Consider the following 16,156-nt stretch of genomic DNA (forward strand, 5'->3'; position numbering starts at 1 on the left):
GCTGCTGTCATAGTCTCAAACCAAGAATAGCTGTAAACCTTATAAAAGTTTAGTCCATTTGACAGACTATATTAGATCATTAGATTTCTAAAATGTGGTTCTCAGTACCCAAATGTTGTTCAGTTTACACCGAAAATATTTCCTCGCAATGTCGGACGTTCAAGTCATAAAAGCACAATTTTGTGACATAACCCAATTAAGTACAATGATTTGCAGTTCATTAACTTTATATCATTCATTATTACTATAATATATATTTAATTATCTTTTCTAAAATAAGGTTATGGTTAATTCCCCTTTTATCCCAGCCCATTAATTTTTAGTATGGAATCTTTTTAGCCTCAATACTAGACTGAACGATGATAGTTAGATTTCATCTTGCACTAGTGTATTGTTAATGTATTACTATTGTATTTCTCTTTTAATATGCAATAAAGATTTCTGAACAAAAAAAGAAATCTTACGCTAGTTTATGAACTCTTTTAAAGTCAACTATTTCAATACACACTTTCTTAGAGCTGGACATAAGTGGGTAACAATAAATCATTACACAAATTATCTTCACTACTTAAGTGGTCTAGATTACAGGACATTACAGGTAACACTCACAACAAGACATTGCATTCAGTACTGATTCAGCAGCCAGTGCCTCATAAGCATAAACCTAGTCAGTGACCACAGAAAGCAGCCTGGTGATGGATTGGCTGCTTTCTTATGTGTTAGGCGATGGAGCCAGTCTTCAATGAAAGAGTTCATATAAGAGTATCTTCTTACCTGTAATGACGCCAGGTGCCTGTGCTGCCATGACAGCCTGCGGTAATGCCCCCAGGGGCTGTGCTAATGTCAGTGCTGGAGACACCAAACCTGGAGAACCTAATGAAGCTAAGACACCAGTTCCAGTAACCGCCTCCTGCGAATAAAAGATTACACTTGCATCAACTCATAAAAATGACACAATTTAGACAGGGTTATTGATACTTCTGTAAACATAAACCAATTAATTTCTACATCTGGAAACGTTTCTCACATGTTTCTATTGCTCACCAAATCCTCACGTTGGTTTAAGTAGAGATAGGAGTGAAGACTGCAGACCTGACTGACTTTGTCCAACCAGAGTGCACATACATACAACAGTTCCTGCCACATGTAGGAAGCTGGCTCTTTATGTGATATATCAATAAGTTCAGATACGGTGTTAAGAGTGCAGGGGTTCCCTTACTAGTGGAAAGGGGCTTGCTATGCAATCCCAAAGTGCTCTATTAGGGGTAGTGTGGTCAAGTAGCCTTGGGGAAGACATTTGCAAATACACACAATGATTAATAAATAACAACTCATGAAGGAGATCGACACCCATCTATAAAAATAGTCTCTTTATATATGTTTAGGCAACAGAGAAACATCGTTCAGCTAAGCATGTTTTTAAATATACTTTTTTTTCACTTTCAAAAGCGGACCGTGATATTTCAGAGTTCTGCACGGTTATATCTCTCGCTCTCTCTATATATTATATATATGGTTAGATAGATCTCAAACTAAATCAATCAGGCAAGAAACTCCTCCAGAGATGTTATTTAAAGGTCTTAATTCCCTTCTTAACCCATGAGCCTGCCCCTCTGATATTGCACCGTCACAATTACTCTGATTTCTTAGTGGATCATTTTCAAAGTAAAATTAATGAATTTCCCAAATACTATTGCGGAAATACAGTGTGGAGCTTAAGCCCGGACCTCAGGAAGTAGTAGTGGCTCACTGGTTAGAGGCGGCAGACCCGAGAGCAGAGGACGGCCCGGGACCAGGGTTCGATTCCCGACGCGGCAGGTTTCTGGACCAGGGTCAGCGGACTTGATAATTCTCTCGCCTCGGTGCCCACTCTGATCAGTGATCACACTCGGCAACTCTGGGCATTAGCTTGCCTCATCTTCACTAACGGCCCCACCAGACCGCCGGGGATGCCTGGTCTCACCCTGGAGATACCCATTAAGGGACCATCTCTCAGGGAAGCCAGGAAGGGTTTCGCAGCGGTCGAAGCGCCTTGGGACCCTACGGGTAAGTAGTGCGCTATATAAATGCCAATACATACATGCTCCAATGGTCCAACTTAAGCAATCAAATTTAAGCTATTGTGGCCAGTCTATCCAGAAAGCATTAGCAAAGGCTAAATCGGTGTCCCCCCCTTTGATATCTGTCCAGCTTACATGACCGCTTCTCTGTGCTCTCAACTTGCCTCTGCTACTTGCTTAATATTCAATCTATCTATCTTCTCGGGTGAATTTCCCTTGGCTTGGAAAGTAGCACTAGTCACTTCCATCGGGAAAATGCCGAATTTACCCCCTACCAATCTGATCAACTATAGACCCATCTCTCTTACTCCAAAATTGGGCAACTTATTGGATAGTCAGATTAATATCCAACTCATGGAGTACTTTGAAACAAATTTGCTGCTGTACTCTTCTCAATCGGATTTTAGACCCTTTTACAGCACCAAGACAGCTTTGCTGCAAAGACCGATCACATTAGGTGTTCTCTTGATAACACCCCTTCACTGCTTGTGCTGTTGGACCACTCAGTGGCATACAACACCGTCTCATTCTAAAATGCTGCTGAGATTACAGGAGTTAGGAATTAATGGGACAGCATTATCATGGCACTAGGACTTTTTAACGGACTGCACTTATTTCCTTGGGAGCTTACAAATTGTGCACTGTGAAAGTGGATAAAGGGGTCTCCCATGGCTCCTGTTTGAGCCCCAGGCTTTTTAATATATATATATGCCCCCTCCTCCCCCCTGCCAGAAAGTTTGACTTTCTATCCTTTTCATATGCGGACGACACGCACTTGATATTTACTTTGGATCATGACCTAAAGAATGTTAAAGCCCGTTTCGCAGCAGGCTTGATTGCTATTTCATCCTGGCTGATAATTGTCTCCAGCTCAATGCTAACAATACCGAAATTATGATGTTTGGCAAGGCTCAGCAGTTTGACACCCGAATAGTAGTCTTCATAACTTGGCCCTGCCCCTTCCCCCAAAGTGGTTGTATGAAATCTGGGCGTACACCTCGACCAAGGACTCGGCATGAAAAACCAGGTTACTGCCACTAGTTTTCACATGCTAGATTTATTAGGGAAGAGTCTCCTCCCACTCCCTCTTTCTGCAAGAAAAACACTTGTCCAAGCACTCTGTCACTTTGACTACTGCAATGCTCTACGGTCTTCAATAAATTAGACAGCTTTAAGTATATTGCAAGTTGTCCAAAATACAGCAGCATTTCTCATCCTCAATCTTCCAGCCAGAACGGCAACTCCCCCTCTTTTGAGCTCGCTTCATTGGCTACCGATTCGCAAGAGAATCATCTTCAAAGTTTGCTGCCTGACTCCAGTCGTTACTGGGCACTGCATCTCTCTGCAAAGCTTGTTTAATACTGTCCTTGCCCTTCTTCCCCAAGGCCCAGGCGCGAGGGGTGTCCTTAGGCATCAGGTATTTTCTTATAGAAGGGGTTGAGGGGGCCTGTGCGCAGAGGCTGCAGGCAACTGGACTGTTCCCATGAGGCATAGGGTCAAGCCTGATCGGCATATAGCTGGGTCTGAACTGAGGTGGCGAAGTGAGCCAAAGAATGATGATGGATTAAATCCAGATCTGTGACTGGGGGAGAGTGTCTGAAAAGTTTAGCGCTCCGGTCATCATCTCCATGCGTTTGCCTTGTATACCCTCATCCCAGACAGGCTTTTGCAGAACCCTGTCTTAGGGCTGGCTGCCCTGCTATAGGGGCGACTTAAAAATACTACATGCAGTGGTACGGGACAACGCGCACAGGGACGTGTGACATGTTGGTACCAGGGTACAATTTACTAAGGACTTACAGAGGGTGCTAAAGGTTTTGCCAATTGGGGGAACAATTGTACAGTTTTGGGAAGGAGATCTGGCATCGGAAACCTAGTTAGCAGGAACCCAGTGCACTTTCAGTCGAAATCACATCATTTACCAGGCAAAAAATGGAGATGACCATGAAAACAATAGGGTTCGCCTTGACATTAGTTTGAGTTATTGACATTGTAAATGACAATGTTTTTTGTTTTTATTTTTTAAAACATAAATAAAAGGCATTGCTATTAACAATGGCAATAGAAACTTCAAAAAGATACCCTTTCAGTTTTTGTAAGTTTTAAAGAGGAAACTGCAGCCATGGTAAATTGAAGAGTTGGCCAGAAGAACAAATAAACACACAGGGCAGCGCCATCTTTGGCATCGTATCTGTAAAATTCTGTGGAGCAAGAGTGCGAAGGTTGGCGCAGAATGAGGAGAAGCAAAGTACGCCCTACCCACCGCAATTGTGTGGGTGCCCTAGGCGATCCACAGTAATAACCTAAATACCCCGCTGGTACCTAATGAAAAAGTTACTTACCTTCGGTAACGATATATCTGTAAGAAACATTAGTTAGTGTTAGATTCCTTACCTTAGAATATCCCCAGGCGTCAGTCTGGATCCGGAAACTTTTGCGTAGCAGTACCCCTGCGCGTCGGTAGGCGTCGTCTGCAGGCGTCCCCTGCGGCTCCGCGCGCTGACGTCAGTTCTTTGCACACAGCATTTCCGCGCCAGGAGACGCAGAGCCATGAGAGAACCAACACTGGTGCCATGTAAAACTAGGGCCCTGAAAGGGATGTCCTTAACCCTAGGTTTCAGTTCGCAGAACGGGGAGGATGGGTGGGATCGGTAAGGAATCTAACACTAACTAATGTTTCTTACAGATATATCGTTACCGAAGGTAAGTAACTTGTTCATCTGAAAGAAACACGTAAGTGTTAGATTCCTTACCTTAGAATACATACCCCAGCAATACCAACCCCGGTGGTGGGTCTGCGAACCAATACAAACTACACCAGAAAGTCCTGGAGGACAGAACGGCCAAAGAAGCCATCCCTCCGGACTTGACTGTCCAGGCAGTAGTGCCTCGCAAAGGTGTGCAGCGAGGCCCACGTAGCCGCTTGGCAAATGTCCTGCAAGGGGACTCCCCGGCCCAGGGCAGTGGTAGCCGCCGTGGCCCGAGTGGAATGGGCCCTCAGCCCAACAGGAGGCTCCTTCCGAGCCAAAGAGTAGCACGCTTTGATGCAGAGGACGACCCATCGAGAGATGGTTCGTTTACAAACCGCCCGCCCCTTCTTCGCACCCACGTAGCCAACAAACAGTTGGCCATCCACCCGGAACTGTCGTGTGCGATCCATGTAAAATGAAAGCGCACGTTTTGGGTCCAGACGATGGAGCCGCTCTTCATCCTTTGAAGGATGCGGAGGTGGGAAGAAGGAAGGGAGGGTGATGGACTGCCCGATGTGAAAGGCCGAAACAACCTTGGGCAGGAAAGAAGGTCTAGTCCTCAGAACCACCTTATCAGGATGAATGGACAGGAAAGGAGGTTGGACAGAAAGAGCCTGGAGCTCACTCACTCTCCTGGCAGAGGTGATGGCAACCAGGAAAGCCGTCTTTAAAGTCAGGAGACGGAGAGGACAAGAATGAAGGGGCTCAAAGGGAGCACACATTAGAAAGGTCAGAACCAGGTTCAAATCCCACTGAGGCATCACAAACGGAACAGGTGGAAACATGTGAGTGATGCCTTTCAAGAATCGAGTTACAATCGGGGATTTGAACAAAGAAGGTTGATCAGGAAGCCTCAAAAAGGCTGAAAGGGCAGAAAGGTAGCCCTTGATAGTGCCCAGAGCAGAGCCCTGCTGGGCAAGAGAAAGAAGAAACAGAAGAACCTCCGAAAGAGGGGCAGAAAGAGGATCCACAGCCTTTGCTGTGCACCATGCCACAAATCTGTTCCACCGACAGGCGTATACCGATTTAGTGGAGGGACGCCTGGCTGCCAGAATAACATCACAGACTTCAGGAGGCAAGTCAAATGGCCTCAACTGCCGCCGCTCAATCTCCAAGCATGGAGGTGGAGACTGGACAGGTTCGGGTGGAGGACCGTCCCCTGCTGCTGCGACAGAAGGTCCTCCTGAAGGGGCAGGCGGATCGGGGGACCGACTGACATGCTGAGTAGCTCGGGATACCAGTATCTTCGAGCCCAGTCCGGAGCCACAAGGATAACTTGGGCCCGGTCGCGCCTGATCTTCTTCAGCACTCTGGGCAGAAGTGGTATAGGCGGAAAGGCGTATAACAGACCGCAACTCCACTCGCGCCGAAAGGCGTCGCCGTGCGAGTGCCGTCTTGGAAACTCCAACGCGCAGAACTGATGACATTGCGCGTTCTCTTCGGTGGCGAATAGATCTAACCAAGGCTCTCCCCATTGCAGAAAGATGCCTTGCGCCACGTCCGAGTTCAGACGCCATTCGTGATCCATCGAGCACCGACGGCTGAGTTCGTCCGCACTGGCGTTCAGAGAACCTGCCAGGTGTTGAACCGTCAGAGTCACGCCCTGACGTTCCAGGCATTGCCAGAGGCGCAGAGCCTCCTGGCAAAGGGTCCACGACCCCACACCGCCCTGTTTGTTGCAGTACCACATGGCGGTGGTGTTGTCGGTGAACACTTGCACTACACTCCCGTTGACAAAGGGGAGGAATGCCTTCAGTGCCAGACGAATCGCCCGCAGCTCCAACAGATTGATATGGAGCCGGGACTCCGCCGGAGACCAGATGCCTCTGATCTCTGCCTCTCCCAAGTGGCCACCCCAGCCCTGGAGGGACGCGTCCGTCACGACAACGTGCTCCGGTTGGGGAAGGGAGAGGGACTTGCCCCTGACCCAATCGCGGTCCGTAAGCCACCACTGCAGTTGTCTCGCAGTGCCCTCCGAGATCAAGACGTGGTCGGACAAGTTGCCCTGATGCTGGGCCCACTGAAACTTCAGGTCCCACTGCAGAGCCCGCATCCGCCATCGAGCGTGATGCACCAGAAGGATGCAGGAAGCCATCAGTCCCAGCAGCCGCAGCGTCAACCTGACCGAAACCCGGGATAGCGGCTGAAAGATGGGAATCAAAGCCTGAATATCCCGAACCCGCCGTTCCGGAGGATAAACCCGAAACTGCGCCGAGTCCAGAACCGCTCCGATGAAAAGGAGCTTTTGAGAGGGACACAGGTGTGATTTCGGCACATTGATGGAGAACCCCAGGCCGTGCAAGAGGTCTGCCGTCATCTGAAGGTGGTGGACGACTGTCTGGGGCGAGCCCGCCTTCAACAACCAGTAGTCTAGGTAGGGGAAGACTGAAACCCCTAACCTGCGCAGATGGGCTGCGACCACCGCCATCACCTTTGTGAACACCCGTGGGGCGCTTGTAAGGCCGAAGGGAAGCACGATAAACTGAAAATGCTCCTGGCCTACCGTGAACCGCAGGTAACGCCGGTGGGCCGGCAGGACGGGGATGTGAAAATAGGCGTCCTGCAAGTCCAACGCTACCATCCAGTCTTGTGGGTCTAGAGCAGCCAAGACCTGAGCTAACGTCAACATCTTGAACTTCTCCTTCCGGAGGAAGCCGTTGACGTTCCTTAGATCCAAGATAGGACGTAGGCCCCCCTTGTCCTTCTTGGGCACCAGAAAGTAGTGGGAATAACAACCACGCCCTACTTCTGGCCCAGGAACGCGCTCGATGGCCCCCTTGGCCAAGAGGGCCGTAACTTCCTCCTGCAGAAGTGTCAAGTGGTCCCCCGACACACGGTGGTTCTGCGGTGGCATGGCTGGAGGAGAGGTCTCGAAGGGGAGGGAGTAGCCCCTTCGGACGATTTGCAGCACCCACCTGTCCGAAGTGATCGTGCGCCAGTGAGCGTGGTGATGGCGAACCCTGCCACCCACTGGCGTCACATGGGGCCGAAAGCACGGACTAGGAGGATTTTGGGGTAGATGCTGCGGGGGAAGGTGTGGTCTGACCCCGCCGTTGTCCCCGACCGCCACCACGGCGGTTTCCACGGCCGCCACCGCGTTGAAAGGATTGTTGCGGCGCGTGGCTGGCAGCACGTGTGGGGGCGCCCCTTCCTTGGCCACGAAAGGGACGAAACGAACCCGTTTGCTGACGCTGGGTCGAGAGACCCAAGGACTTGGCCGTGACCCTGGAGTCCTTGAAGCGTTCCAGCGCGTGGTCCGCCTTGTCACCGAAGAGGTGACAGCCATCGAACGGCATGTCCATCAAAGTATTTTGGACGTCTGCCGAAAAATTGGCGGATCTCAGCCAGGCGTGGCGACGAATCGCCACAGTCGTTGACATAGCCCTGCCCAGCGAGTCGGTCGTATCAAGACCACACCGTATCGAATATTTCGCTGCATCTCGGCCCTCAGCCACAGCCTGACCGAGTTTTGCCCGCACCTCCATGGGGCATTCTGGCAGCAGTTCCGCGACCGTATCCCACACAGAGTGGGTGTAGCGGCCCAAGAGGCAAGCGGTGTTGCAAGACCGCAGGCCCAAACTAATGGACGAGAAGACCTTCTTGCCAAATTGGTCATACCTCTTGGATTCCCGGTCGGGCGGGGCCGACGGGAATGCGGACTGGGAGGTCGAGGCCTGGATCACCAGACTCTCAGGGGTGGGGTGGGTAGACAGGAACTTGGGGTCGTCCGGACAAGGACGGTGGCGCCTGGCCACGTTCCGATCAACAGGCGGACCTGAAGCGGGCCTGGACCAAGTGCCCAACAGAACGTCTGACAAGGCTTCATTAAACGGCAGCAGTGGCTCCTGTGGGCATGACTGCGGTTTGAAGACCTCGGTGAGGATGTTAGGCCTCACGGCCGCGACGGGGAGCTCAAGGTTTAAGGCCTTGGCAGCCCTCATCAGCACCACAGAATATGCAGCTCCCTCCACCGATGCCACGGAAGGAGGAGAGATCAAACCAGGGTTAGGAGAGTCGTCCAGACCACTGGCATCCCCCAAGTCACCTGTCCAGTCCGGGTCATACTGGCACTCGCGTGACAGAGGGTCCTCGGACCCCTCCCAACCTTCACCGAACTCTTCATCTTCTCCGTATTCGGAGTCAACGATGTAGACCGGCTCCTCGGGGTTCATGGGCCCCATCGGCGCCGGGACCGGCGTCGAGCGACGCCCGTCCGGCGCCGCGTCCGGCGTCGGGGAAGGTAAGGGGACGGCGCCGCCCGGAGCCGGAACCCCGCCGCCGGCCGGAGCCGGCACCGGAGAACCGGCGCCGCGCGGGGGCGGCGTCGGGGGTAACCCCGATGGCAACGGCGCCGGGGAGGCCGGAAGACCAGCCGGCGCCGATCCCCAAGGCCCTTGCGGCGCCGGGGTCGGAGCCGTCGGCGGCGCCGGGGCCGGAGCACCCGACGGCGCCGAGGCAGGGACACCCGAACCGCCAGGGCCCCCAGACGGTAGCACTGGGCCCGAAGGCACCGTAGGCCCCGTCGGAGAACCGAGCGCCCTCATGGCCATGAGGAACGCCTCGATCTCCTCAGGCGTCGCACCGTGCCCAGGGACCGGAGGGTATGAGGCAGGCCGCGCCGGCGACTCTCGCGGAGCCGCGGGGTTGGGGTCACCCGAGCCCCCGGCCGCATCGCGCGAGCGTCGGGGGGGAGTCGGGGGTACGATGACGACGCCCCGACTTCTTGTGCTTCCTACCTGACGAGCCTAACGAGTGGTGTCGACTTCCGGAACGCTCGGCGCGGCTCCGCGATCGCTCCCTCGAACGCTCTCTCGACCTCCGGCCGGACCGGGACCGCTCCCGGTCCCGACGTGGGGCCGACACCCGGAGCTCCAGTAGCTTGCGGGACCGCTCCCGCCTAGCCTTGTTGGTGAGGGCCCGGCAGTCGACGCAGGAGTCCACGTCGTGGTCGGGGCCCAGACACCGGAGACAGAGGCGGTGATGGTCTGTGACCGACATCGTGCGCTCACAGTCATCACAGTGCTTGAACCCAGGCATCCTATCAGGCACAAAGTGAGAAATAACTTCGAAAAACTTGGTCAAAGACCGGAGTACTGCTCTTCAGATCTGCGTCCACTGGCGCGGAAAAAAGAAGAACTGACGTCAGCGCGCGGAGGCGGCGTCTATATACTCCAGCGACGTCATCACGGCGCACGACGCCGACGACGGACGCGGAGCCGCAGGGGACGCCTGCAGACGACGCCTACCGACGCGCAGGGGTACTGCTACGCAAAAGTTTCCGGATCCAGACTGACGCCTGGGGATATTCTAAGGTAAGGAATCTAACACTAACGTGTTTCTTTCAGATATATATTGCACCTTTCTGGCAATGCTTCATTTGGCCGTCATCCCAAGGGCCAAAGAAATCTCCAAGTTAAATGGTACCAACTCTCCTTTTCCTGCTTAGCAAATCAAAAGGGAAGGCAAACAAGACTGATGATTCAAAAAGCAATATACAGCAATTATATCTCACCAACTCCAAGAAAAGGTCACTAGCTTCTTGTATAAGTCTGTATTAAATTTAAAGCCCTGACTTTAAAACAAAGTGGTATACAGCAATGCTCTCTTGTACACAGGTTTGAATCTCCATGCCCCGAATAGGGCCAGGAGGAAACAAAAATTGCTCCTTGAGGCAGTAAAGATTAAAGTGTATGGACAAGAGTTGGTTATTCCCATTCTTAACAACAAAACCACCCACTGAGGAATTAGCCTCCAGCCTCTAGAGAAAAGGTTAATTCTCTTTCTTGGTTTATAAGACAGAGTACGTTTCTTTTCTAGTAATCAATCAAGCTGATGCCTGCATCATACAGATGCTCTACTCTGGTTTGTTTGGTAATTTAAAGGTAAACATTGATGAGCATTTTAATTGTATGCTTAAGACATTTTTATAACAAGCAGCCAAGTTTGGTAATAAAAGCATTAGGTATAAAATGAAGGAGAGCGAGCCTTCACAGAAGGCAAGGGTATAGAGTTTGAGAAAGGAGTAGGACTGGATTTGATGGACGGTGTGACTATTTTCTTTTTTTTTTTTTACATCTGGCTTTGATGGCACAGCTGTATCAAAGGTTTGTTATCAGCCGAAACAGAGCTTAAAGAAGCAATAGTGTGAGGGGCTTTGGTGCCACCCAAATGCCAACTATCTTCAATACAGATTTTGATTGGGCAAAAGCTGTGTGATTCCACTAATTTTGTACATATCTGTAATTTCATTACTGTACACCAAGGGTTGTTTTGTTGGCACAATGTGTGCTCAAAAGATCAGGCCAGATTTTTTACATAGAGGGTGCTGGGGGGCAGCCGTCTTCTGTTGTAGTGTCATTCACATTCTGTTTCTCCTCATGACATGCCACATGATAGCGGCTGCTACCGGGAGGGGAGGGTTCTGAACAACAACAAAACATTTATCTTGGAACAGCCGGCCCTGGTCTCCCAGCGTCCTCTTCCTGCAGTCCGGCCGGCAGAAGGAAGCACCCGGCACACAGGCTCCCCCGAGCCAATCACAACGAATGCAGCGTTGTGATTGGTCTGAGTGCCGTGGACTGGTGCTCAGACTGGAACAGGGAGCATGTGCATGTTCCTCACCAGGCTGTGTAATGTAGCCCAGTGGGTAACATGCAAAGTACGCATGAACTGTTTGGTCGGCCCACGAGGTCCGTCCAAACAGTTCATGCGCAGATTTTGAGTGCAAACCACTCCTTCCCTGCTCTGGCAAGCCTCATCCCCTGCCCAACACTGTGCACAGGCCACTGACTGCATGCAATAGGAAAAATAAAATAATAAATATATGTTATTGTTATTATTATTATTATTTTTTTGCCCAGTGGGACAACACTCCTTTCCATAGCAGAGGAGCCGCCACTGATGCTGCATGGGTCAGCCTATTTCAACCACTGGCTCTTCTGCTCTATGGGACCTGATCATATGCGCTTCTGCACCTGAAAAGGAGTGTGCTTCAGTGTCCACGTTTGGGCCTAGGCCATTAGTTTTCCATGTTTTCCTTTCATAGTTTCCCTTCAAGTTCTCCCTTTTTCCCCCAAGCGTATCCTGTAGCTCCACAGACGCAGTGTGATGCTCACCTTCCACTCATTTCATTGCAGTGTACTACACCTTGGTTGGCCATTGTTTTTAACTAGGCATCAATCTTAGAATAGTATTGTAACCACGGTTTTCCTTTTTAAGATGGCCATGTTTAGATGCACAATTTGGGCCACATTGGATCAGTACGGCATTGATACATCATACATTTTAGCATCTGAATATGGCCACCCAGTGAGGTTTACTAAGCAGGCATCATGGAATAGTATTATGCATAGTGTATGTTTGTTTTGACAACTCCAAGTTTGCAAACAAGTCACGTTTCTAAATGTTGCAGCCACATGCTGCTTGATGGCGGGGCCAATAGTGGTGAGAGGAACACTATGAACAGCTTTTTATACTAGTACTATCACAGGAATTAATACAGGGCTACAGGCAATCTATTTAGTCTCTTCTGCCTGGTGCATGCTCTCTAGAGCACCAATTATCTAGTCCAAATATATCCAACGTAGTTCTATTGGTGCCAGAGCTATGCAAGTGGTCCAGAATAACCACTAGTTAGGATCTCAAATTTAGACTATTGTATACAATTTTATGTAAAGAGGAAATATACAGAAACCTGAGAGGGACCTAGACATATTCCATATCCCAGGTATAAACACTTTCAAAGCTGTCTCAGGAGGACACTGTGAACATGTGCACCAGTACGCGCCATGTATTGGCAAATCGTTTTCTGAATATTAAGAAAAGGCAGTCACTAGTGCTATGCAGTTGGAAAAGGAGTACATGGTTTGCTTCCAAACCAAATTGCAGAGCTCTGTACTGGTAGTTCTTGGTGATCTTGAAGCACGGCAGCTTCCTGCATTTCCCAACAAACGGTAAATGAAATGAAGTGACTTACTTACAGTCTTAACAACAGCCTTTGGTGGCTACTCTAACCACATATTCCTCACCGTAAAATACGGACTGGATCCAGAAAGCTTTCGGCAGCAGTGCTCTCAGTACGCAACTAGGTGACTGTGTGTGGCTTCTCGCTGAATCCATACCACCATGAAGGGATGGAGTAGAGTAGCATAGAAGCGCCATCCCTGCGCGCTTACGTCAATTTCTTGATTGTCTCTTTTCGGGCTCTCAGAATAAAAAAAGCAGTACCTGGCAGGCAGAGGGTCTGTAGAGTGGATTCAGAACCAAAAAATCTTGCAGGACAGACGTGGAAAATTCACTAGTTTTGACACAATGGACAGGCTGCGGCCGTAAGGTTACTTAAGGGCACTACTTTTTAAACTTCAAGGGCCAACTGCAACAGTGGTCCAGATTTGGCATACGGTCACTCAATCCCTGGCGTGGAAGGGAAAGTTTACGCAGGCCACGCCCCTATTGGTCGTTTTGCAGCGTGAATCTTTCTGGATTCACTATGCTGTGCATGGACTTTGTAGCGGTTTGTTATGTTTGTGGCGGCGGGGTGGAAGATGAGCGTTGGTTGTTGAATATATGTTGAAGGACTTTCTGTCCTACTTGTGCTTCCTTGTTCATTTGTATATCCACGCAGTAGTGCTTAGTGAACGTGTGCATTGAAGCCCATGTTGCCGCCAGGCATATGTCTTGAATGGGTGTATTAGCCAGGAAGGCTATTGCTGCTCCCTTTTTCCTGGTAAGAGAGGGTTTGTGCCCCCTCTACTAGTTCTTGACCTGCCTGTTTGTGGCAGAATGTATCGTTTGTGCGATCCATCGTGCGATGGTGCCCTTTGTTACTGATCTTCCCAGGAAACTGTTTGCGAAGGACACAAAGAACTGCTTTGTTTTCCTGTGCTCTTTAGTTCTTTCAATGTAATGCATTACTGCCCTTCTAGCATCCAGAATGTGCAGTGCCCTCTCTGCGCTTGTGGATGGTTTCTGAAAGAAGCTTGGTATCTGTACTGTCTGGTTCATGTGAAACCTTGACACCACCTTTGGCAAAAAGTGTGGGTCCGTTTTCATCACCACCCTGTCATTGTGTATTTGGATGTAAGGTTCTAGTAGCGTTAGTGCTTGCAGCTCGCTTACCCTGCGTAGCGACGTGATTGCCACTAGAAAGGCTATCTTCATCGTGAGCATTTGTAGTGAGGCCCTATGGATGGGTTCAAAAGGCGCCTTCATAAGCTCGGTTAGGACTAAATTAAAGGTTCCATGCCGGTGGCGGCATCCTTTTTGGTGGTGCGATCCTTTTAGCCCCTTCCATGAATGTTTTACTACTTGCGATGTACAGAAGCTCTTTCCTGTCTCTCCTCTTGTGTAGGCTACTATCGCTGCTAGGTGTACTCAGCGAGGTAGAACTTAGGTTTGTTTTTAGCAGGTGTGTTAAATATTTTAGTGCCGTTGATTCCTTTGTCATTTCATTTTCATTTTTTTCATTTTTGGAATTTTGTAAAGCGCTTGGTAACGCACACCGGCGTGTCCCCGCGCTGAAGAGAACCTGGAAGAGAGTCAGAGGATTATAACAATGCTAGGCGGAAGAGATAGGTTTTGAGGGTTTTGCGAAATTTAGTCTCAGAAGGTTCGAGACGCATTTCAGTGGGGAGCAAATTCCAATTCTTGGCTGCAAGGAGCCTGAAAGATCTACCTCCCATCCGAGATTTACGGATTTTGGGGACAACAGCCAGACCCATCCCAGAGGATCTGAGCAGCCGCTCAGGTCTGTAGGGAGTAATAAGGCTGTTCAGCGGGCCGGGTGCTTTGCCTCCAAAGATGCGATGGCACATGCAGAGAGCCTTGAAGGTAATCCTTTCCCGGATAGGAAGCCAGTGAAGGGACCTCAAGGCAGCTTTAGAGGGTGCTCTCCTGGGGAGTCTCAGTACCAGCCGGGCTGTGGCGTTTTGTAGAACTTGGAGACGGTTGAGACTTTTGGCCGTAATACCCAGATATAATAGGTTGGCATAGTCAAGTCTCGATGTGACCAAAGCATGCACAAGAGTTTGTCTGGCACCAATCGGTAATAGGTCAAGGACCTTGCGAAGGCTCTTCAGTATCCCGAAGCACATTCCAACCACCCGGTTAACCTGGGGAGCAAAGGATAGATCAGAGTCGAATAGAACCCCAAGATTTTTCGCCTGGTGGCTCGGCGTGGGGGTAGAGCCCAGAGAGTCAGGCCACCACGCTGAGGACCACACAGACGGGCCTCCCCCTACCACGAGCACTTCCGTTTTGGACCCATTCAACTTCAGGCAGTTGTTGGACATCCAGGAAGCAAGTTCCTGCATGCAGGCCCTGAAGTTGAGTGCCGCAGTATCGGGTGCCCGTGACAACGAGATGACCAGCTGTGTGTCGTCAGCGTACGACACCAGCTGGATGCCATGCCTTTCCACAATGGTGGCAACAGGGGAGGCGTAGAGGTTAAACAGGGTGGGGCTGAGGGCCGAGCCCTGGGGAACCCCTTGTTCGAGATTGAACACCCGAGAGTAGTGTTCCCCCTGCCTGACCTGAAAGCCCCTCTCAGACAGGAAGGACTGCATCCAGCTGAGTGCCATCCCGTTTACCCCGCCATTGTTCAGACACTGCAGCAAGGTGGAGTGTGCTACAGTGTCAAATGCGGCACTTAGGTCGAGTAAGATGAGAGCCATGGTATGCCCCTCATCTACACCCTGCCTAATGGTCTCAGTTGCCAGGAGCATCGCAGATTCCGTAGAGTGACGCGCCCGAAATCCAAACTGGGTCGGATGGAGAAGGTTGGCATCTTCCACAAAGGTCATCAATTGGAGATTGGCGATCTTCTCTGCCACTTTGGCCATATAGGGAAGGAGGGAGATAGGTCGAAGATTGTCTAGCCTATCCCAACTGAGGTTAGGTTTCTTTTGGAGCGGGAGCACAATCGCTTGCTTCCATTTTTTAGGTACGGTGCCGCTCATAAAAGAGAGATCCAAAACCTCTCTAATGTAAGGCGCAAGAGCTTCCATACTCCCTCCAAGGAGTTTAGGTGATGCCGGGTCGCGGGGGGAGCCTGACTTAATCGAGCAGCAGATTTGCTGAAGCTCATTAGGTGGTGGAGTAACGAATTTGCTTAGGTTATTTGCGCCTTCTTCTGATGGTAAATTTCCACTGAACTTTATTGCCTTCTCCTTACCCCCTGTGAAGGCGGAATAGATAGTAGCCACTTTCTCAAAGAAGTAAGTGGCGATGCGATTACAGGATTCCTCTGAAACCAAGGAAGGATCAACAGAAGAGCTACTTAGGGAGATTTCTTTATATATTTTAAAAAGCTCTTTCGTGGAGTTGTGAGCTTCACCAATCTTATCAGAA

General features: G+C 50.3%; 1 protein-coding gene across 2 annotated transcripts in view; it reads right to left on the reverse strand.

Annotated features, from left to right (window-relative positions):
* PUF60 (poly(U) binding splicing factor 60) overlaps positions 1-16,156 on the reverse strand; it is a 346,754-nt gene that overhangs the window by 11,784 nt on the left and 318,814 nt on the right. For both annotated transcript variants that reach the window (XM_086966385.1, XM_086966384.1), the window contains one exon: positions 775-910. In XM_086966385.1, coding sequence (XP_086822511.1) covers positions 775-910 — 136 coding nt within the window. The remainder of the gene's footprint in view (positions 1-774; positions 911-16,156) is intronic.

The sequence above is a fragment of the Lissotriton vulgaris genome, chromosome 4_1 (assembly GCF_964263255.1).
Source record: "Lissotriton vulgaris chromosome 4_1, aLisVul1.2, whole genome shotgun sequence".
In the NCBI taxonomy this organism is placed as follows: Eukaryota; Metazoa; Chordata; class Amphibia; order Caudata; family Salamandridae; genus Lissotriton; species Lissotriton vulgaris.